Source organism: Harpia harpyja, chromosome 9 (assembly GCF_026419915.1).
Source record: "Harpia harpyja isolate bHarHar1 chromosome 9, bHarHar1 primary haplotype, whole genome shotgun sequence".
Lineage (NCBI taxonomy): Eukaryota > Metazoa > Chordata > Aves > Accipitriformes > Accipitridae > Harpia > Harpia harpyja.
The window spans coordinates 6682869-6705786 of record NC_068948.1 but is presented as its reverse complement, the minus strand read 5'-3'; the positions used below and the strand labels follow the sequence as shown (position 1 = coordinate 6705786).

Below are 22918 nucleotides of genomic sequence, written 5' to 3'. Positions count from 1 at the left end.
GCCTCCAGACAGCGTGGAGGATTGGAGTTTTCATATCTAAGCTTATTATTCCTAATATCACAGAGACACTTCCCTGAATTGTCCTTCTCCTTCCCAAATTCCCCATCTGACCAGATGTCTTTCTCTCTCTTGCTTTCACCTGTCAATCATGTTCACAGCTGAAATTTGATTTCTCTCCCAACAGTAACCTTAGATGAAATATTACCATAGGGGTCAGAACTGTCTGAACCTTGCCATAAAAGTTCGTTAACTCTTCCGAGACCTGAGAGCTATTTGCTTAAAAGTAACAGATTTTGCTGCTGTTTTTTCTTTTCTGTAATATGTGAAAGCGTAGCCACAAAATATTGGAAGGAAGGCGCAAGGTATTGTCCCGGAGAGCAGCTGCCTAAGCAAGGCCTGAGATCACAAGTGTCTATCAGGGAAAAAGCTTTAGCTTTTTTATTGTATGGATAACAAGAATGTGTATTACTTATAATATTTATATAAATCTAATAGTCACATATATAAATTACAGGAACCGCAAAAGTTTTCCTACGGGATTACTGAAATTAGAACCATTACACTAGGAACAAGGTGACGGAACATGTGCTGCACCTTTGCAATGAAAATATGTACTTAATGTATTTACTCCAGCTGAATCGCTATTTGGCTCTGTTCTTGCAAAAAGCATATTGCACTTTAAGCTCGCATAAAAACCCAAGTGGTCTGCTTTCCCTCTCATTTACAGTGGTGAAACACAGAAAGAAATGCATTGCAGGCAAAACCCTACCCGGGGTGTTCCTCAGGGAAGTGAGAGGAGCTTCAGGCTCAAAATGAACCTCTTCTGGTGCTCCTTGAGAAACCTATTCCCGCAGCCTATACACCAACAAAAACTCCTCTTGGTGCTATTTAACGGAGAGTCTAGAGCACCAATTACATCTTCCCCTTCCTCACTCAAATTTTAAATAATAAAAAATAATAAAGAATAAAACAAGCTTAATTCCACAAGCCAGTAGAATTCAACTGTTTTCTAATAGCACGTGACTGCGGATGAAAGTGCGGTAGGCTGTACGGCAGCTTGTGTTCTTAACTAAAACAGGAGGTTTCATAAAAAAAATTCACACAGGAATCTGTCACTGCAACCTTGGTGCTCATTTAAGCCACTTAGTATTTTTTATAGTCAAGGTCAATAAAAATCAGATTCCACGGAAAAAATAAAGGCCCTGTTTGAGTCTAGCAGGGGAAGGGACTGAAAGTTTAATTCCCACATTTTCATTAGCGGCATATTTTTTAGTCAATGTTGACAGACTGAACGAACACAAATTTCCAGAGGAAAGCAGTGCTGTGAATTAAACTCTATTGTAATTTGTAAGTACAGAAGTCATCTAACACAGACTCATGATTTTCATCGAGATCTAAGGGAGATCTTCAGAAGACCCATCCTTAATCCCCGTAGCTGATGTCTGAACGCTAGCATTTGAAGAAAAAGAAAGAAAACATTTGCAAAGGATTATATATGAGTTGTGGGACACAGGAGAGCTGCCTGGCTGACAAAAGTACAAAGCCCCATCATCGCAAATGGTTCGTGTAGGCACCTGAAAGTCAGCCTCATCCGACAGCCCAGGGAACTCCACCACAGACCGTCACCGGCTCCCCAGGGTTGGACCAAAAAGCACTGTCTTAGCAGCAGAAAACAAAGCAGCCAAGTTACCACCCCTGCTGAAATATGTCAAATTGCTAATGAAAATGAAAACATACCTTTTTTTTTGACCTCAGGTAACAGGGATTTTCACATCACCGTTGTAGATGATTCTCTCGGGTACCTAATTCAGTAAATATATTAAAATAAACCATTATTAAAAGGAATTTTTAACATTGTAAAACACGTCTATTGTGCCACTATGGTACAGAATAGGACCTTTTATATTCAAATCCTAAATTAAATTTAGAAAGTCTCTTGTACCTTTTATTAACTGTGAGTGAGTGAAAAGAAATTAACACAGTTTGAAGCGAAACATTTCCAGCTCACATATCTAGTCTTTACTTTACATTAATAACAGGATACTCTTCCTGACAAATTACCTTAAAAACACATATTTTTGCCTCACCAGTGAATATCAGCTTCTAAGACCTGAAAGCATGTAGCTTCCTGTATTTCTTTCTTAATGATTGTTATTAGCTGCACTAATGTAATTGGCAAAATAATAATCAATTTTTGTACACACTCCATTATTTTCCAGACAGTAGTTTAATAACAAAAGCAGAGCTGTCATTTCTCCCTGCGGTTACTCACACTGTACAAATTCATCCTGTCAACACATATTTAAAATCTAATTTAAAAAAAAAATTCAACATAGAGTGAGTCTTTGTACAATAAGTGAGATAAGTCAGTGAGTCAATCCACATTTCTTAAATATGGATATTTTGTTGTGTCCCTTAGAGTTAACTTTCTCTCCCTGAGTGTGCACACACAGGCATATACATATATTTTCTATAAACCGCCTGCAGGAATGCTTCAGCTCCATCCATTTCTTGTAACTATACAGCATAATCAGAGCAAGAATAAACCACAAGTCTGATCGGTTTGAATAAGAAAAAAAGCAAGACAAACTATAGGTGCTTTTTCAGCATTTTGATTGCACATCAGCTCTGCAGCTTTGAAAACAAAAAGTCCGCTGCACGTTTGGTGCCAGCTGAATGATCCCTCTCCCACATCCCACCCAAAGGTGGGACAGGCACACTGAACCAGTCCTGCATGCCACTGAAAGCAAAGTTTCCTTTTTTTTTGCTTTTCCTTTTCTTTTCTTTTTTTTTTTTTTCCTGAGAAAGGGGATGGTACTTCCTTAAATGCAATACTTGGCACACGGCCCGGGATCTCTTAAAGCAAATGACTCCCGTAGACCTTTGGTGTCATTTTCCTCAAGATGACCTCTGCTTTCATGCCAATAGGTGAATCCATCCTGTTTATTAATGCAGGGGCCGAGCGGAATAGGTACTCAAGCCTCACACCTGAAGAGCATCCAGAAAGCGATGCGGTCAGCCTGCTTTTAGCAGTCTCAGCCTTTGCTGTGGCCATCCCTGCTCTAAAACCACAACCATTCAGCCACATCACAGGAGACCTGAAACAGGATGGCACCAACCCGCTTTCACCAGCAAGGCGCATTGATTCATTTAGCGGCTTTATTTAACTATCAGTTTATTAATAAGGAAAGAGTCAAAGAAAGTAAGACAGCGTGAAGGCAGCCAGAGACACTAAGCAGATTTATTAATTTAAGAAGGCTGATCACTTTCCTGCATTTTATCTGACAGAGTTGGTGCAAGAGAGTTATACTTCAATAAGTTTTCTACTCTATACTGTGCTATTTTAAAAGGATTTCACAATAAAGGAAGCTGAAAGACTGTGCACAGTCTGGAGATCGTATCTGGTGTGACATGAATATAGTATTTTAACCAGATTTAATCTTACAGTATTCCCTCCTCTACAATGACTTTGCAGGAGGAAACCCTACAGAAAGGAAAATCTGTTCATCCCACACCACAAAACACTGAATCGCATTGCAGGCTCCAGCAGCTCTTCCTACGTATTAAAATGCTTTCCTCGGGGAATTTGGAAGCAGTTAAGTTGGGGGGGGGGGGGCAGGGGAGAGAAAAAAAAAATCCTAGGTTTTGTTTGGTTCACTTTAGGGCTCATTTTCATTGTCACTAATGTTTCACTGCAACAGCTCCAAGTGCTTGAGGGAGCAGGGGCTGTTTGCAGTGGAGAGCACCACAGCTTTAGAAGCTGATACCAACAAAAAAACCTGATTCTAGCCCCATCCCCTTTAGCATCAGGACAGCCCACTGCCAAGGCCTGGGCAAGAACTTTTGTCTCCAAATTGGAGAAGCGGGGTTCAGGCTGCAGGAAAGTGAATCTGCTCGCTTTCTTACAGAAAAGGGCCTTAAGCTTAATCGCATAAACATTCTGAGATACATCCACATAGACTTGGGAAACTCAGCCTCAGAAAGTCTCCGTACTTCAGATTCTTTAAAAGCCATGAAATGTAAATCCTGCCCCCCCTGCCCCATCTTGCTCCCTGCAGAGATCTCAGGGCCTGATCCAAAATGTCATTTAAAAAGCTCCCTTTGATTGCAGTGGGGTTTAGATTAGTCTCCATGTGAGCACAGGCAAAAAAAGAAAAAGAAAGGAAAAAGAAAAGCAAGGAAAGGGAAAAAAATTAAGAACAAGAAAAGAAAAGAGAAAGGAAGAAAGAGGAAAAGATGAAACAAGGAAGAAAAGAAAAAAGAAAAGGGAAAAGAAGGGAGAAAAGAGAAGAGAAGAGAAGAGAAGAGAAGAGAAGAGAAGAGAAGAGAAGAGAAGAGAAGAGAAGAGAAGAGAAGAGAAGAGAAGAGAAGAGAAGAGAAAAGAAAAGAAAAGAAAAGAAAAGAAAAGAAAAGAAAAGAAAAGAAAAGAAAAGAAAAGAAAAGAAAAGAAAGAAAAGAAAAGAAAAGAAAGACGACTGTGAACCAAAGAGGAGGGGAAGTGCTCTGTGAACATACCTAGGGGACGGTCAGCCAGCTGAAGCCGCCTGGGTGACACACCGGAGCTAAGCTTTGGATGCCCGGACGGATCCTTTAGTTACGCACAGACTCCCCTTTTGTTCCAGGAATTCCATTTGGAAACAAACAAACAAGCGAGCAAACAACCAACCAAAGGATGCTGCCCTCGCCCTTCCCCGTCCCTCCCGGCTCCCTGCCCGCCCCCGCCCCGCACCTGCCTGCGGTGGGACCCCGGGGCTGGGGGCAGCCCCCCAACCCGTGTGCGTGGGAGCACCTCCACCCGCCCCGGGGGACGTGGGCGCCCGGAAAAGGCCGGCGCCCCCCGACGCGGCGGCCGAGCCGGCCTGGCGGGGGCGGTGCGCGGGGCAGCCCCCGGCCGGGCCCCGCCGCCCCCGGGGCCATCCGCCCCTCCGGGCTACCGAGGTAGCCCCGGACTGCCTGCCCAGCGCCCCGCGGGTGCTGCCGGAGAGCTCGTCGGGGGAAGGGAGGGGGGTTTACACCGTTGTAGAGGGACCCCCTCCCCGGGCCGGGTTATTTTCAAGCTGCTGGAAGCAGGCGTTTAAGAAGCCGTGCCAGAATTCTCCCCCAATGTGCTGCTCTCCCCGGGCCGAGGCAGGTGCCGGGAGGGCAGCGGGGAGGCAAACGGGTGTGCCCCCCGGTCCTGGGCACCCTGCTCTGCCCGACACCCCGCAGCCCTCGGGGACACGCGAGTTTAACACCAAAATCCAAGGGATGAGGGGCAGGGAGATGCCAGAGCTCCTGCTGAAATAGGGCGTTGAGCCTTAACGCCTCCGTACGCAGTCATTGACATTTCTGCTTCAACGGGGGACAAGCTGCTGAGAACATTTTTCAGGACTGTGCTTCTTTATGAATTAACAATTGAGAGTGGCAACCAGGGACGCTCCGTTCCCTACCCCCGCTGGAAACTTGAAGACACTGCTTGATTTGTTGCTTGCTGGGTATTTTTTTTTCTGCATGGCGCAGAAACACCACTTCTAGCAAACTTCTGCTCTGGCTTCGATTCCCTCTGTGCAAGGTGATTCATAGAGATGGATTAAAAAATAATAAAATAAAAAAAAGCAAAGGAGATCACGTCACAAAGGCCACAGGGCTTCAAACCAAGCAAGGAGAGAGGCAGGGCAGTCTCCATCCCCGTAACTCACTGCACCACAACTACAGGCCTGCATGCTTCACTGCTGTCGGAAGTGGCTCGGGTTTAAAAGCTAGACTTCAGGAAAAAAAAATTGGGTACGGCAACAGTGAAAGAAAATGATCATTTCAGCGAGCAATAAGATACGAGCAGCTTGCATCGGGGGCACTGAGACGTTATCACACCGTGCCGGGTCAACCTGATACGGTGGGAGATAGCCGGGGCTGGAGCTGGAGCTGCCTATCTGCCGCTACAGCCTCGCCGATCCCTGGCCTTTTGCTTTTCACTTGAAAAGTTAAGTCACATCCTGGACTATTTTTGCATCGTGTTGGCTTACAGCTCACAAATCTGAATGCACTCAGCCCTCAGAGAGTGACAAATGTTATTCTCGGTCCTCCCCCACAATTTCAGGCAGTCAAGAATTAGATGCTGCAGAGTGTACAGTATTTTAATCTATTGATTTGTATCTGCTGTGCCCAAAAAATTCATTAGCGGGGCCTTAAAAGTGTGAAGTGGTTGAGTGCTCAGGGCCCTCCCAAAAAGATGAATTCTCTCGACAGCCGCTCACCTCTGCCACGTCCCGGGGTGTGCTACCTCGTGTTATTCATACCAAGACCTGCACTTAAAACAGGTATCTGAAGCATTTGACTACAGATGGCTCGAGTGTGTGCGTGTGTGTGTGTACAAGCAGGATTGCTTTTTGTCCCGGCTGAGCAAACAAAATCTATCCCACTCTCCATAGCCACCCCTGGAATGCCCAAGCCTCATGGCAGCCACTCACAACACAGCCATTCGGAGAGGGAGGGAAGAAAGTTTATCAAAAAATCTTAATTCCTAACATTGAAGTATGTAGGATTATTATTTTTTTTCCTGTGTGAAATTTTAAATTCAGCCATCTGAACAGGTGTCAGAAACAGTGGGTCCATTTAGCTCCTCTGATGATCGGAGTAATAAATATAGAGGATTTCCTTTCAATGCAGCACATGCTGAAATGACACCAATGTAGTTCTGGCATCTGAGCAGATAATTCTGATATATGCATCATTTCCTCCCTAAATCCAGGAAGCAGCTACACTCTCTATCTGATATTAGTATATTATGTCAAATAGAAATTGGTATTAAAATTATGAATTATTCTAGATCAAGAACTTCCTACACACTACGCAGAGGGAGGGGGAGGAAACAGCTGCGCAAAAGCTTTCGGAAGGGAAAGGAAAAAAAGAGCTGGCAAAGTTCATTTTTTAAACGAAAAATTTGCTGCCATGTTTCGCGTGGGGGTAGTTTTCAAGTGGCATTTTGATTCAGCGCAGGCGTTTTTGTTTTAAAAGGGTGAAGAAGACTTTCTAATAAATAGAAGCTCTCACCGCTCCGTTTGCAAACAGGCGCTTCTCGCACGGTGCCTGCCCAGCGGTGGCGAGAAATTGTTCAAGAAATAAATATGCCCTGGTGCGACCGGGATATTTCCCTCCCTTCTCCCCTCTTTTTTTTAGGATGCAGTCCAGGATGACATTTCTCGAGCAGGTTAAAACGCTGCAGCACAAACGCAAAAATACTCTTGGACTCTGCTCAGCAGAAGCCTGGAGGTCGGGCGGAGGGTTATGTTTCATTTTAGGGGGGGAAAATAAAAAAGGCTTAAGCGTAAGGTGGGATGGGGAGGGAGGAGAGGGCTGAGCCACAGTGCACACCATTTCCCAGCCAGCAAAGGGCCGCTCTCCGTGCACGTATCTCCCGGCACCGGTCACATGAAAGTTCTTTGTAATGTAGTTAATAAATGGGAAAGCACTGTAGGACTATGGGAGAAATAGGATGTTGTTAGTGATGGGGAGATTAAGACCACGCATGCCTTTTGACACACGATTGCCCGGCTCGGGCAGCATTCCCCCTGCTTTAGCCGGAGAGGTACCTGCGGGAGAACGGCGGGATCCTGCTCCCCTTTGAAATCCCTGGGGACTGCACCTCCCAGCTCAATGGGAGCAGGATTGAGGCCAGAGTCAAGCGAGGGGTGATTAATGAACGTAGGTTATTCAGAGCAGAGCGGTTCCAATTAGTCCTCAGCAAGCAGTCCTGCGGCAAAGGTGGGCGCTCCCCTGCAATGATTCATACAGAGAACCCCACTACTCGCTTTGCTTTAGTGAACATTAAAATGTGCATCTATTTTTTTTTCTCCTTCACTTGGGCAGTTGGTGTGTTTCAGGCTGAAATTCAGGTGCAGCCTACGGAAGGCTGCATTTTTTTTTTTATTTGCAAAGCAAGATTGCAATGTGTCATAACGATGCCAAATTGGGAGAGAGCCTTTTTTCCCTCTCAGGTTGGGTGTGTGATGGGAATTTTCCCTTTTGCACTCAGTCTATTTCTAGGAAGGATTTCTCTTATCGCTGTTCAAACAGGGTGGGGGTTTTTTTGCCTCCGAGAAAGAAGATACTTCAAGGAGGCAGCAGAGCTCCCCTCGCTCTGCGCTACTCGGTCGATTCACACCACTTTTAAAATCCTAGTGCCAGCTCCTAACTTTGCCTTCAAGGAAACCCGGAGCGGCAGAGGGACGCGGGGATGAGGCTGGACCAGAAGCGGGTCCCGCTGCGGGGACGTGGGGCTGCGCGCTCCCTTGGGGGCTGCAGCGTCGCTTTGGGGGGGCTTTGCCGAGGAGAGGCCTCGCTCCTTCCCTTCCTTAGGGCAGGGCTCCTTTGGGAGCTCTCGGCGAGGGCAGCGGCAAAGCCTCTAAGCGACCCCCTGCAAAAAAACCCGGGCATCAGTAAAGGCTCGGCCGGGGAAGGGGAGGTGGGAGAAGAAGTAAAAAGCAGTCCTGTCTTTCCGAGCAGATAATTCTCTGCTCAGCCAATAGCAACCAGTTTACCCACAGCTTACACATTAACCAGCAAATGGAACTCGAATTAACCAGAATCTGGAGCTTGAACCATTACTCAAACCCTGGTGCAACAGCAGGTCAGATGCCAAAGGGCAGGTTGGTGCCCCGGCACCGGGGAGGGGCGAGGCGCAGCATCGGCATCGGGAACCGCGGCCACCAACGCCTGCCGTCACCCACGGCGGGGCCGGCTGTCCATCCCCTCAGAGGGACCTCAGCGGGAGCAGGTTGACCTCCAGCAGCACCCAGCGCCCACTGACGCAGGTTCCCGTGGGTGCAGGCGCCCACAGGGGGGCTCGGGGCCGCATCCTGACCTCGGCACACAGGGCAGGATGGGGTCCGAGACGTGGGCTGGTCCAGCCGGGCAGAGGAACGGCAACAGGTCCTCTCCTTTCAGTGCCACCAGCGCCCGGGAGGGATGACCTTACAGCTGGGAAGAAGTTGCACCAACAGTGGTGGTGGGGGGGGGGGGGAAATATAAAGGAAAAAAAAAAAAAAAGCGCTGGGTTTACGAGCCCGGGTCTGGAGATAAAACCCCCATCCTGGAGAGGCTGGAGCATCCTTCGAAGAGTCCTCCGCTTCTCAAATAACCTGGGCAGATAATCCCATTCAAAGAGCGGGAGAGGGCTCTGCAAACGGATGCTGGAGGTTCTCGGGGAAGGTGGCTTTAAACGAACTGGGTGGAGGGTTTGAGGAGCCTTTCGAAGTCGAAATGCCCTTTGACATGGACATGGAGAACTGAAGTGAAGAGGGGCTCGGAGACCTGAACGTTTCTAGCACATTAACCTTTGGATTGACTGTTTAGGACAAATAACTCTCAAAAGTTGGAGGAAGTCCTTTGAATTTTTTTTTTCTCTGCTCCTCAGTTCTCTCTGGGCTTTCTAAGGCCTGTAGCAAAAAAAAAAAAACAACAAAAAAACCACCAACAAAAAAAAACCCCACCAAAAAACCCACCACGGGGCAAACAAAAGAAGAAGGGGAGGGGGAAAGCAAAGCAAAGAAAAAAAAAAGAGGCAGTATGGACCCAAATGGCAAGAAATCTTTCGATCTAGCATTAAGTGGCTTTGTGACGAGCCAAGCCTGATGCGGTGTCATCTCTTACTAGAGACAGGCATGCTTTGCTGGGATCAGATGATAAGAGGATGTGAAGTCTTCCCTTTCACTTCACTCCATCATAAAACAATCAAAATATAGGGCCGTATCATGTCATCAGGTTTTTAAGCAGACCTCCCCTTTGAGGTCTCCTAAAACCTGGTGGGATGATCTGAGTCACTGAAACTGAGCTCAGTGCAATACTGAGAAGTCAGAAGCAGCACCTGAAAGCTCACGTTTTTCATCTACCTGAAAGATAACTTGATTTCTAGCGGGCGACAATTTTCCATTTTACAGGAAGCTATCCTTTCCCTTCTCCCCTCCTGAATATTATTGAGTCCAGCTCTTGTATCAGCATCACCCCTTCGCCAGGCAGTACACTGAAGTACTTGCTCTCGGAGTTATTGAACTTTAAACTACAGACTAAGAAACTGAGTACGGAATCAAAAAAATGCAGTTTATTATTGTAGATTATTCTCTCTTTTGATATAACCATAGAGTCGAAAATGAAAGAAAAGCACATAGGAACATCACACGTGGTTAGTTAGTAACTCAAGATATAAAACAATTTTGCACAGCAAAATATGTAAAAGAAAAAGTAACTGACAAGATTTTTTTATATTTATTGTGGTAAGATTTACTTTCCATTTTTTTTTTAAAAGACAGGATATCAGTCCCTGAAAATAAAATTTACTGATTATTGCCTTTAAAACTGTGGAATTTTTGAAGTTACAGAAAATCCAGTTCTGCACCACAATACAACTGTAAAAAAATCTGCATCATTTTAAAACTGTGCAGTAATGCCATCTTTATAACTGCATAAATTGTATTAGCGTTCTAAACAGGTTCGTAATTTTTTTTTGTTGTTTTTGTATTATATGCTTGCAGGTTATATCTTAGTGCAATTCAGTCCCAAATACTTCAATTTTGGAAAAAAAAAAAAAAAAAAAAACAACCAAAAAACCAACCCATACATTTTGAATGTAAAATACCCCTATAGATATAAACAGGGGTGCCTCCCCCTTTTAATACTTTGGTTTTCAAATACAGTCAGTGGTATAGCAAGGACTACATATACCCAACTTATATTTAAGTTGCAAGCACATGCTGCATAAACTACTTTTTAAAACAGTCCCGTTGCAAATTCTACCCCCCTTTACATCACGACAGTAAACAATTTAGTGCATCAATCTTTAAAAAAAATCTACATCTAAACAGACCTAACTCTTTCGAATTTATCTATAACATTCCTTTATCTGTAGCATACATTTTAACTGGGCTAACAGATGACAGAAACTAGAATTAAATTATATACTAGGAACCCAGAGCGTTCCACATTTGACAATGACCAAATGCAAAAGGAAAAAAAAAAAAAAATGGGGCAGATCACTTAAAATTAATTTTTAGACTGTTTTAGGCAACAGCATGGTTTCAATGTCCCCCCCGAGTGGGATGTGAATTTTGTTTTTGAACATCTTTCCAAAGTTCTTTTTGTGTGGGTTTTTTTTATTTTTTTTTTTTTGCCACATTAGGTTATCAAAATCCATTCTGGCGGGTTTTTTGAGAGGGAATGCTTCAGTGCATTTAAAAGGAAGTCTGAAGTTTTGAGTAACTCAAAGCAGTTTTAGAGCAGATGCAAACTTTAATGGGGAGGAAGAGGAGGAGGAGGAAGATCAAAGGTTGCACTTTTTTGCTTTCAACCCAAAAAAGTGATGAGGCAATAAAACAAAAGGATGAATGCCATGCCATAATAGTCTCCAAAAGTCCATTTCCAAGCAAAAGAAAAAAAAAAAAATAATTATACCGTACATGACCAGCATGCAGGGTTTTTTATTAATATAATGTCTCTTTTTCATAGTCTTTCGAAACAGTTATAGTTCATTGTTGCTAAGACAAAATAGCAAGCGTAATGCATGAGATGAGTATGGGATTCTAATGGCAGACTAAAGTCTCACGTTTGGCAGATTAAGGCCAAAACTCACATGAACACACCGAAGGTTGATGCAGGCTTGATTTTGGCAGGTTGATCTAGGCATATCTCTAGTTTTGCACAACAACGCTAAAAACTGATGGAACTCAGCAAGCTGGAGTCTAAAAATTTCACATTGTTTTTGTATTTTTTTCTTTTTGTTTTGTGTTTTTTTGTATTTTTTTTTAATTTTATTTTTCTTTTTGCAAAGCTCAAATCTCATATGAAGAACTCAGGATGGCAAAAAAAAAAAAAATCTGACTTTTTGGACACAGCAAGCTCAAAAGAAAAAAAAAACCTCATGAACTTAAAAATATATATATATAATGTGGATGGCAGGTTTCAAAGAAGAGCAAGCTTCATATGAAGAACTGAGTTGGTGGCGAGTTGGATCTTTTAAATTTAAAAAAAAAAAAAAAACAAAACCACAACAGCAAGCCCCCACAAAAATAAAAAAATAATAATAATAATAATAATAAACAGAAAAGAAACTCATGTAGAACTTTAGGTTGGCCAACACGGAGCCAGCCCACCTTAAAAAGAAAAAAAAAAAAACAAAAGGGAAAAAAAAACAAACAAAAACCACCAACAAAAACCAACCCCAAAAGCCAACTTTGTTTTAAAATTGTTTTGAGTTTTTGCTCTTTAAAAAACGTAATAGAAGGTGGCAAGGCGGGTTGTCGCTCTAGCAAAGCCCCCAACAACAACTCACACGGAGAACTTTTAGTTAAGGTGGCAAGGCTGTGGGAACTCACATGAAAAACTCTGGAGAGGAAGGGTTGTCGCTGCTGGATCCGTTTTCTCTGAAGCCATTGCTGACCAGCTTCTCGTACTTTTCCTTGTAGGCGTCCCTCTCCCGGACCAGCCTGGAGATCTCCTGCTTTAGGTGCTCCACTTGCTGCAGCAGCTGGTTCTTCTCCGACTCCAGGACGTGCCGCTGCTGGACCCTCTTGAAGCGGCAGGACTGGGCATAGCCCCTGTTTTTGAGGGTCCTCCTCTTCTGCTTCAGCCGGATCACCTCTTCCTTGCTGACGCCCCGCAGCTGCCGGTTCAGCTCCCGCACCGACATGGTCACCAGCTGCTCGTCGGAGAAGCGGTCGTCGAAGTGGAGCCCGCCGCCGCCGCCGCCGCCGCCGCCGTGGTGCGGGTGGTGCAGCCCCCCGGCGCCTCCGCCGCCGCCGCCGCCGCCGCCGCCGCCGCCGCCGCCGCCGGAGCCGGCGGCCGAGGAGGCGGAGGAGGGCGGCGCGCTGCCCGGCGCCGCGGCGTGGGGGTGCCCGCCGCCGCCGCCGCCGCCGCCGTGGTGCGGGTGGTGGTGGTGGTGGTGGTAGTGGGGCGCGCCGCCCTGCGCCGCCGCCGCGGCGATCACCGCCGACACCACGGCGGCCGCCGAGCCCATCTCCTCGGCCGGCACGGAGCCGCCGGCGCCGGCGGCCGCGGCCAGCTGCTGCCCTCTAGCATAGCCATCGAAGGCGCCGGGCAGCGGGTGGTGGCTGCTGTTGATGAGCGCCTCCACCGCGTCCTCGGGGCTGAAGCCCAGCGCCTCCGGGTTGAGCTGCTGCGGGTAGCCCGTCATCCAGTAGTAGTCTTCCAGGTGGGTCTTCTGGTCGGTGCCGGAGCCGGGGCTGGGCGCCGAGAAGCTGGGGGACGGGGGCACGGAGCTGCAGGGCGTGCTCATCGGGGTGGAAGAGAGCGATCCCCCGGCGATCAAGCGGCCGCACTGGCTGATAATGCGGTCGGTCTCCACCGGCTCCTTTTTCACTTCAAACTTCATCAGATCGAAGTCATTAACATATTCCATGGCCAGGGGACTGGTGGGCAGGTCGGAGCCGCTCATTGCCAGTTCTGATGCCATCCTTTTGCTGCTGACAGTCCTCCAGAAAGGGTGCGCTCCGGGAGCGAGGGGACTGCTCTGAGTTGCCACCGGGTGAGCCAGCTTGATTTTTGGCGAGCTCCGCTCCGCTCCGCTCTCTCCTGCCTCTGCCTCTCGCCACGGCCCCTCGCAGCCTCCGCTCCGCTCCGCTCCCGCTCCGCGTTATCCCTTGCAGAGTCTCCGCTGCCGCTGATGCATCAGAGCGAGGGGCTCTCGCTATTCGCCTTTTGCATAAAGGGTTGGTTGCTCGGGTTTTTTTTTTTTTTCTCCTCTCCTTTCCTCCTCTCTCCCTCCCTTCTCTCTCTCCTCTCTCTCGCTTTTGCAGCTCGCGAACTGCAGCTGGAAGTGGTAGCTGGTGGTGTTGCGAGGAAATTTGTTGTTGTTGTTGTTGTTGTTGGGTTGGGTTGTTATTTTTAACACTTCATGGTGCCTTTCCTCTGGGCTTTCTCATGCAAAGTGCAGAGCGAGAAGAGAGGTTCATCGGGGAAGGGAGGAGGGAAAAGAGAGCGAAGACAAAAAAAAAAATCAAAAAAAAAAATCAAAGGCGATATCGCAACCAAAAGACTACTACTACTAATAGTTTTTAAAAAAAAAAAAAAGAGAAAGAGGAAAAAAAAAACTCGACCCCAAAGCTACAGCGAGAAGATGAAAAATATTTTAAAGGTTTCATCCAGCAGCAGAGTTTAAAAGCATTGCTGAGTTTTATAGCGCTCCTGACGTCAAATGGGAAATTGACTCGGCGGCCGGACCAATGGGCTGCCGCCATCCCAGCCCTCATTAGCATAATAGTATAGAAACAAGGAAACTTTTCGGAGCTGTCAATCAGGGCCCCATCAGCTGACTGTCAGCTGGGGAGCGCCTTAACCCCTTCCTGCCCGCCGCCGCCCGCCGCACTCACCGGGTAAGCGGGTGCGGGACGGGGCCCGCTCCTCCGCCCGCTCCCGCTCCGCCGTCGCACCGGGACGGCCCCGGCCGCCGCGCTCCCCGCGGCCGTGCGCGCCTTCGGGCGAGCGCCCTGCCCCGGGGCGGGGTGCCCGGGAGCTGCCCCCGCCCGCCCGGGCGGTGCGGGCACCTGAGGGCGCGGAGGAGCTCCCTCCGGCCGGGGAGGAAGAGGAGGAGGAGGGGGGAAGAGCCGGCCGGCCGGCCGCGGGGACCCGGCGGGGACCCTGCGGGGACCCGGCAGCGTAGCGCGGGGCTCCGCCGTGCCAGGCGCGGATACCTGCCCCCGGGCCGGCCCTCCCCCCCGGGCCGGTACCGGCTCACTCTCGCTCCGCTCCCCCGCAGCGCCCCCAGCATTTATCTCCCGGGTTTTTTACGGGGACGGGGCATCGGTTTCCTCCATCACCCCCCCCCCCCCCCCCCGCCAAGGGGGGCGAAAGCCCTGCAAGTTTGCAAACCCCGCGCCCGCCCCCGCCGCACTTGGCCTGCTGGCCCGGACTAATTAATTGAATACATTTAGAACTAATTGTATTTACTTTAGCCTTCCTTCCCCCCCCCCCCCTTCCCTCGACTCCCGCCCTCCGGGAGGGGGCCGGGGCCGGGGTGGCCGTGGCAGCGGCGAGCGGGCTGGACGCGGAGCGGCGGATCGGCTCGGTTTAAACCTCGACAGCGCCATCTCTCGTCGAAAGGTCAGTGCCGAGGCGGGCCCCGGCCGGTGCGGAGCCGCGGGAGCCGGGCCGGGCCCCCCCCCGCCTCGACGGGGCGGTGGCGGTCCCTGCCCCGGCTCCGGTCCCTGCCCCGGTCCCGGTCGCGGTCCCCCGCCGCGGGCCGGGGAAACCCGCAGCCTCCGGGGCTGCCAGGCTCGATTTTCCGAGCGGGCTTTATGGGAATATCGATAGAATTAAAGTTACTTGTAATTCCGTGATAAATGAGATGTCTCGAGTAAGTAAGATTAAGTGCGGTGCTATAAAGTTGTTTATCTGAAAAGTAATTCTCAGAAACCTGACTTCTGACACTTGGTCATATATTAAACCAGCTTCTTGAACATTGTACTTCAAATCCTCCCTTCTCCCCTTGCCCGGTCCCTTCCCCCTCGGAGTTTGCTATTTATAACTGCGCGCAGGGTACTACTCGGTAGGTGCGGGCAAGCCTCTGGGTAATTTTTCACCGACTGTGAAAATCATCATTTGCGATAGCCAAAGAATCTCTGCTGAGGAAATAGTACTTGGCTAGTGGATTTACGAATGGATAACATCTTCTGACTATGCCATTATCAGTACGAGTGCCAGTACTAACATCTGAAAGTCATACAGCATGTACTGTTCCTGGCAGCTAAAAACGGTAGGGCATACTGCAAATTTAGGAAGATGGCTATGGCTAGAAATGATCATAGAGGCAATTCTCTAAAGCTAAAAAATGCTACCGACGTCGCTAACAAAATTAAAATTCACTTCTGCACGGTCCCGAAACACGCCCGCACACACACAGCCGTGGACATCTGCTAGCTTTATCTTACGGACTGCGATTCATGACAAAGTTAGTGCAACTTAACTACTCGGGCTGGCTTTCCTATTTCTTCACGTCGTCGGAATCAACAAAACTTCCAGGCTCGCAGCATAAATCCCCCCAGGACAGCCCAATTCCCTGTATTTGTTTTTTCCCTGAGCGAGATGAATGTGGTACTGTATATCATTTAACATGCTCACCTATGAGAGACATAAAATGTGTGCTAATATTTTTAAATGAAAAGGTTATTGCTTTTCAGAATGTACAATTGTAGTATTTCACTTGCCCGCTTGATAGATGGCTGTGGAAATGTGGCTCCAGCCCCATAAAATAGTTTGTTTGGACGTGAGGATTCAAAGTGCTACATTTGCAAACGAGTAAATTTCCTGAGTAAACTCTGAACTCCAGACAAAGAGTATGAAATTGCATGAGCTAATGGGGACCGTCTCTTAATTGATACCAATGTAAGCAAGTGCTGCAAATTAATTGGAGCTCTGACCTACCAGAACAGCCGGTAAAATTATTAGTTGTATAATATTGTTCTTGTGTGATTGTTACACAGAACTGCTGCACCAAAATGTCTCTGCTGTTCAGCGCAGCAGAGAAAAAAAGATTATTAGCAATTTTTGGATAACCTTCAGAAGCAACATTCTCCTCCCTACACTATATAACTCTCATTTTAGTAGTATTTTTCTTTATTATTTGGCTATTCACAATGGGTGTCTAAACATTTACAGTCCTCTATTAACAGTGTTTCTTCCATAACAATCACACACTTTCATTTCAATTAGAGCTATTCAGCCTTCAGTTTTTCCACAATTATCGCAGGCCAATTCCCCCAGACTGCTCCCTTTTCCCAGCACTGTTTGTAACAATCCTGCCCTGAGCCAGGCAGAGGGAAAACTCCAGCGTCCCCCTCGTAGCCTCTCACTCCCGCTTGTTTTCAAGCATCTCTGTTCGACGACATAACGTGGAGCCTTGCTCGCTCCCACTTTGCTGCTGACCTGGTTCACGAGCCTTCAAGCTAACGTATATTTATCGTGGGAGAGTTTTCTGACAGATCGCGCAGGGGGACGTGAAACATTAACTCCAAATACACTCGGATCGCCCCGCATTGGGACGAGCACGCCAGCAGCGTATGCGAGACCTTCCATCGCTGAAGTGTGTGTGTGCCTGTGTGTGTATCTAACACAGAAGACTTAGCAGAAGCGAACGTGCAGGTTATGAGTTATATGGACTCGGAGTGTAATTTGTTATTACTTAAACACGTATCAAGACCAACACATTAAGTACAGTTACTGCTCCTTTTGTTTATCTAGTGTCTTATTTTATGGTGCAGAACTAAACAGTGTCCGCTGAATTTAACTATGAAACCAGCCAAATTGATTTCAGAAAGACTTCTTCAGAGTAACAGAGTGATAAGGCATAAACTGCTCCTAGGTGCAGTGCTAGATAAATCCTTTTAACAGTCTTCAGATCAGTTAACAGGGTAAGTAAATCACATATCACTGTTAGCAGATTTATGGGAGAGAATTAATAGAATCAGACGAGATAATCTGGTAGGGATAAAATTGCTGAGGAAACAGTCCTGCCTTATATTGGAGGGTATGAAACAACAGTCTGATTACTGGGAGTCGTTATGGATTGGTGAATTATGAGCTAAACCATCATAAGAGTAATTCAGTATTTATTAATTCTTTTCTCTTTAAACAACTCACAGACGCAAATAAAAGCCTCTCTCTCTTTGAAGACACATTCTTTATATATTTTTATTGGATGTAATTTACTATTTGCATTACCTGTATTTACTTCATAATTGAACATTTTGCATTCAAATTTATGTAATGCATTATGCTTGAGAATATATTTCTCCCTTATTAGCATAAATAGTCACTTACCTCATGAATTACTAACAAAGTTTATCTGAAAATACAGGTATATTTTTTATTAAGTGGAACACAAACATATGCACAATAAATTCTGATTTGCCAGAAGTGTTACAGAAACACAGAACAGCCCTGTATCGGAGATGAGGGAAAAGAAGCAGCAGCAAAGAAACAGAATCAATTACTACGTGTAGGTATGTGACAATAATTTCTTCTGTCAATGTTTTGTTTATTTTTAATAAAGAACGAGTGACTCAGAGGTTTACTTTAGAAGCAGCAGATGAAAAAGGATCTCCACACTGAATTTCTTCTCTCTGTTCCCCCCAACACTTTCCGATGGACTTGGCTAACCGAGGCTGTGCCACTGCAGTCTTTGCTCTGGCTGAGTTCCTGCTGACCCAGTGCACGCCACGAATGTATGCTGCTCTAAACTCACTCTCTCACACATTTCTCTCTTTCCCCTAATCCTGGGTTTATGCTTGGCTTTAAATCCAAGTAATCAATATAATTTAGGCCCATTCTACAGTATTAACGCAACCTCACATATGCAGAGAAAACCCCAACCCTACTGACTTCCAGAACTGCAGGACTGAATCCTTGATCCCATTGAAATCAATGACAAAACTCGTATTGATTTCAGTGGAAGCCGGATCGGGTCCTTGATGTTAGCAATTTGTTTATGTCAGGGGGCTGGCGCTACGAGAAATGAGAGACGTCGGTGGATCTGCTGGCAGGAAATCAGGTCTGCTCCCCAAAATTCCAAGGCAAGATTCCCAGTTAACTTGTGGTGGATCTCCTTTACGCTCAGGTTTTATCATCGTGATACTGTGGGCCAGGATGCCTGTATGTTTTGTCTGGACGCATAAAGCCAGTCCTCCCGGGAGCATTCGAATGAGCACATCTATAAATGTAGAGCAGCAAAATGAGCTACTTTTGCCACTCTCGCTTTTCCCGAGCCTGGTACAATCCATTTCTGTGACAACAGTTTTCTGCCCCATACGCATCTGATACTGCTCTTTTATTTTAAGGCTGAGAAAATCTTCCCTTTAAACTCACGCTGAGCATCAAATTGGACTCCACTTGCAGCTGAACATCTTGGCTGTCTCTTCCCTTCCTCCATCAGCTCCAGTATATTTTATGTAGAATTCTCTCCGTTAATGAAGCTTGCTTCTCTTCTCTCCTCACTTCCCAGTTTTGCATTAGTGTTACCAAATCCACCAGACTTGCCGCGTTTCAAAACTGTGCAAAGGGAGAGAAAAAAAATGTTTTCTCTTCCCATACAGCCTCCCGTTGGACTGTTCTGCACAGACCCTAAATATACAACCTCTGTTCATTTGTATGTAAAGTTTCTGTTGCTAAATGAGAAAAAAGTAGTTTGAAAAGGCAGGCTTAAACACTACATTTCGGTCACTTTCCTGTCGCGTCCGCGAGGGCTTGTGTTTTAGCTCTAGGAATTGCGAGGTACTGGCAGCTGCCTTGATTTTATTCCCCTGGAAGTGCCTGACAGTCACTAAATGGAAGAGGCAGCATCGGTGCTACACCTGAGTGCGTGAGTTTGCTCTATATACCCCGAGTCGGAATGAAGTGACGGCTTCTTAGCAATCAGAATATTTTCATTGCTTGCTTATAACATTTCCAAAATGCTAGAAAGATTCTGAATAGCTTTGTATGGTCCAGAAACAATTCCTCTATCTGAAGGGAAGACAGCACCGAGGTGCAACTGAAAAGCTGCAAGTGACTCTAAGACGTGGCTAAAGGTTGGTGTCACAAGGTTTGTACTGTGTTTGCTTCATGATGCATGCCCTAATTTAGTAATTTTCATGAATGGCTTTGCCTAAATGTAAAAATCAATGAAGACATTTTGATGCTAAAAAATCTATTTATCTAAAAGAAATAAAAACTGAAATCGCAATAAAGACTTTTCTCAAGCGTTGTGGTGGAATTTATCATTTATAACTCGGATGATCGTGTTCGGTTATATAACGTGGTGTTTGCTCTGAAATTAGCTGAAGTGGGTAAATAGAGAACCTGGTAAAAACTCGTGCACAAATTAATCTGAAAACCCTACAGAAGCAGAAAACTTGTATTAGTTAAGGGAAGAGAATAAAGCAATTACATTAATGTTATGTATCTGAGCTGTCCTGATAATGCCCTGTGATATGCACACAGCATTTGTATCTATTTTAGGTCAGAAAAATCATTGCTGCTTTTCTCCCTTCTGCTCTGCATTAGGGTGTTTCGATGGTAAGGAACGGTTGCAGCGGCAGCATGAAAAATAAGTGAATTTTATATGCTATCTCTTTCTTTAAGCCAACCGTCAGTAAGTGGTGAGGAGGGCATGATTCTGACGTGATGTTTTGATGAGTAACTGTGAAGGTTGAGGCGGCCTTTATTAGAAGTTACGAACTTCAGTAAATTTTAAACAAATCTGTGATTTAATGTCTTGAAGCGCGAGATGGCACAGACTCATTAATTTTTGGTGATAAACTGCGCCGAGCGCAATGGGCTGAGCGCCACGCTCTGGGCTTTTTCAATGTAAACAGTAAAATACGATAACTGCTTCAAGTAACTGATGGGGTCTTTAGCAACACAAGGTTCTTGGCTTACATGACCTAAAAAGGTTCATTATAACAGAGGAGGGCTGGCGTCGAGCCCTTCCCCGGCTCTCGCAGCTCTCTGTGCGGGGAGGGTCCCTCGCGGCGCGGGGAGGGAGGTGTAAAGTGAAGCCGATCCCCAGCGGCAGCCTTTCCCCCCGCCGTGCTCTGGGGTGGTGCTGATAGAGCCGGCTACGGGAGGTGCGAGGGGAGAGAGAGCGGGTCAAAAAGGCTTTGCACGGCAGCAGTAAGGAGAGACGCTTAAAATAAAGATAGATGGGGGGGCTGGTGACTGCGGCGCAGGTGAGAAGGGAGCTCCGAGCCCCGCACCCCCCGGGCAGGACCTCCGGCACTCTCCCTGTCCATCTCTGGAGTAGGTAGAGCGCTCGCCCGCACGACAAAGATGCCTCAGACGTGAGGAGGGGTGTAGGATGAAAGGTGGTTATGAGCACAACGTATTCTAAATCAAAACCCCAGATGAGCTGTACGTATAAGAGCACATAAGGATCTTACGTTACCTCCAACCTTTAATTATCTGGCTGAATCTGGCCTAACCTGCTTATCTTCTGAGCATTACTCATCGAGCTCTGGCAGGAGGAGGTGTCAATGAAGACGGGACAGGTTTGGAGCCAACACCTTCGCCAGTTGAATTGGCAGGAGTTGAGGCTTAATCATGGGCAGAAATGGGGGGGGGGGTGTGTTTCCCCCTTCCCAGCCTGCCCCTCCGCGATGGATCCAGCTGATGACATCTCCTGTCCTCTCCAGCCAAGGTGAGCTAGCTCCCCTCCCAGCCTTTCCCCTCCCATTCCCCAAATTCAACAGCCCAACTCCACCTCTGGTTAACGACGCCAGGTTTGATTTCTGTGGCAGAAGCTTGGCTGCTGGAGCTGTCGTCTTGACTCTGGAGGTATAGCAGCATCTGTCAGAAAATCTATGTGAAAACAGTACCGGTGCCAGCAAATGGAAACTGTAGCTTTCTAATCAGCTACATTTGATTTGGGTTGATATATTTAACTTCTCCTTTTTTCTTCCGCTATTGGCAAATGTGTTATTCTTCCACAGAAACGAAAACAACCTGCAATTTACTGAATTGCTTTACCGAGTCTTGGTGCAAAGAAGTGTATGTTGTGATGACATCCGATATCTTTCAGTGTCAGTAACTGTCTTCACCAAGTGAGGGATGGAAAGTCTTATACCCCATTTTTTTTCCCGTTACGGGAGTGCTGGGCAGACCCGGTTCAGATTTGTCTCCATCCGGAGTCTGGGTCATTCGGAAACTCTAATCCTTAACTAAAAGGAAATGATAAAAATACCCATGAAATTAATTTTCACACCTGCAGTTGGAATTAATAATGGCAACCAGAGTGGCATCCTATTTCAGCTCCCTTGAGGTGACTAACAGTCCTGGTCATTAATATAATCCCAACCACCAGAGGAATTCACTGTCTGAGGGATCTACCATGAAAAACAAATGATCCCCAGAGCTATGCCTGCACAATGGAAAATGGCTTTAGTCATGTATTAGTCATTTTATCACAAGATTGTATTTTTGCACTGGGAGGTTTGCACTCTGATATTAAAAGAGAACAGAACAGAACAACAGCATTTGACTTGGTAATTTGCACACAGGGTTTGATTATGTTTGAGCTTCCTCGCTTTAGAAGGATGTGTGTAAATGACTAAGAGCAATAAACGAAGTCTTCTAAGTACGAGGCTTTCTCATGCAAAGTTCACATGCATTTATTACTGTCTGTGCTTAGCATCAGTCCTGCATATATCTGTGGGTGATGCTTGTACTTCATCTTGATAAGGGAGTGGTCTGTTGCTAAAATGCTGCTTGAATTTTCCCCCAATTCTGCTTTTCTCCTTTAATTGCAAGGGCTGAAATGTGTCAAGTGTCTGCTTCACTCGGCTGGGAATCACGGTACTGCCTCTGCAATTTCCCAGCCTTCAAAGATGACATGCAGCTAGCAAACTATAAAGCTAAGCGACTGCACGGTGGCTCTGAACTGCCTTCAAAAGGCATTTGCTTCTAGCGGTGGAGCAGCATTAGTACTTCAAGCAGGGCGCAGAATAGGTGTGCACTTGAATCCTTTTGCAGAACCATCTTTCAGAAGGAATTTCTCTAATTATGTTTATTTAATCCTGCCCTAATGGTGATATGCTCCGAGCATCTGAAATGTAACTACCAATTGCAGCTTAATTCTCCTCGGCTCTCAAGACCAGCTTGGCTCATGAAAGCAAAAAAACTATTGCCCGTGCCCCAGGAGCCACCCGCACAGGGTGTGAGCACTTTTCTACAACTACCTGTATTCATAACAAAAAGAAGGTGGTCTGTTGCCTCTTCTTAATGTAAAGCCCGAGATGTTTCTTTTTGAGACAATACACACCTATCACACACTCACTGCGTTTATTGTTCTGGGAAACAGTAATAACCTCATGGTGCTGCTGGGAAGGTTCTTTCCATACTTGAAGTTGTTTAATTCCATATTTACTATGTCATACAAAGGGGCTTAAAGGTCTTTAGCAGTGGTGGC

At 46.5% G+C, this 22918-nt stretch overlaps 1 protein-coding gene and 1 long non-coding RNA gene across 3 annotated transcripts in view; one reads left to right on the top strand and one right to left on the bottom strand.

The window, feature by feature from the left end:
* Window positions 1-14442, bottom strand: part of MAF (MAF bZIP transcription factor) — a 192489-nt gene extending 178047 nt beyond the window's left edge. Inside the window, exons 1-3 of one of the 2 annotated variants that reach the window (XM_052795430.1) lie at window positions 14355-14442; window positions 12342-13898; window positions 1738-1802 (exon numbers count right to left, since the gene is read on the bottom strand). In XM_052795430.1, coding sequence (XP_052651390.1) covers window positions 1769-1802; window positions 12342-13438 — 1131 coding nt within the window. In that variant the 5' untranslated portion in view covers window positions 13439-13898; window positions 14355-14442 and the 3' untranslated portion in view covers window positions 1738-1768. Of the gene's footprint in view, window positions 1-1737; window positions 1803-12341; window positions 14319-14354 lie in introns of those variants that run through there. The other variant, XM_052795429.1, reaches the window with a different exon arrangement.
* Window positions 14443-15231: 789 nt separating this feature from the next.
* On the top strand, window positions 15232-19703 carry LOC128146481 (uncharacterized). The gene is made up of 2 exons (XR_008236776.1): window positions 15232-17981; window positions 18474-19703. It is a non-coding gene; the product is annotated as an uncharacterized LOC128146481 (long non-coding RNA).
* The last annotated feature ends 3215 nt before the right edge of the window (window positions 19704-22918 follow it).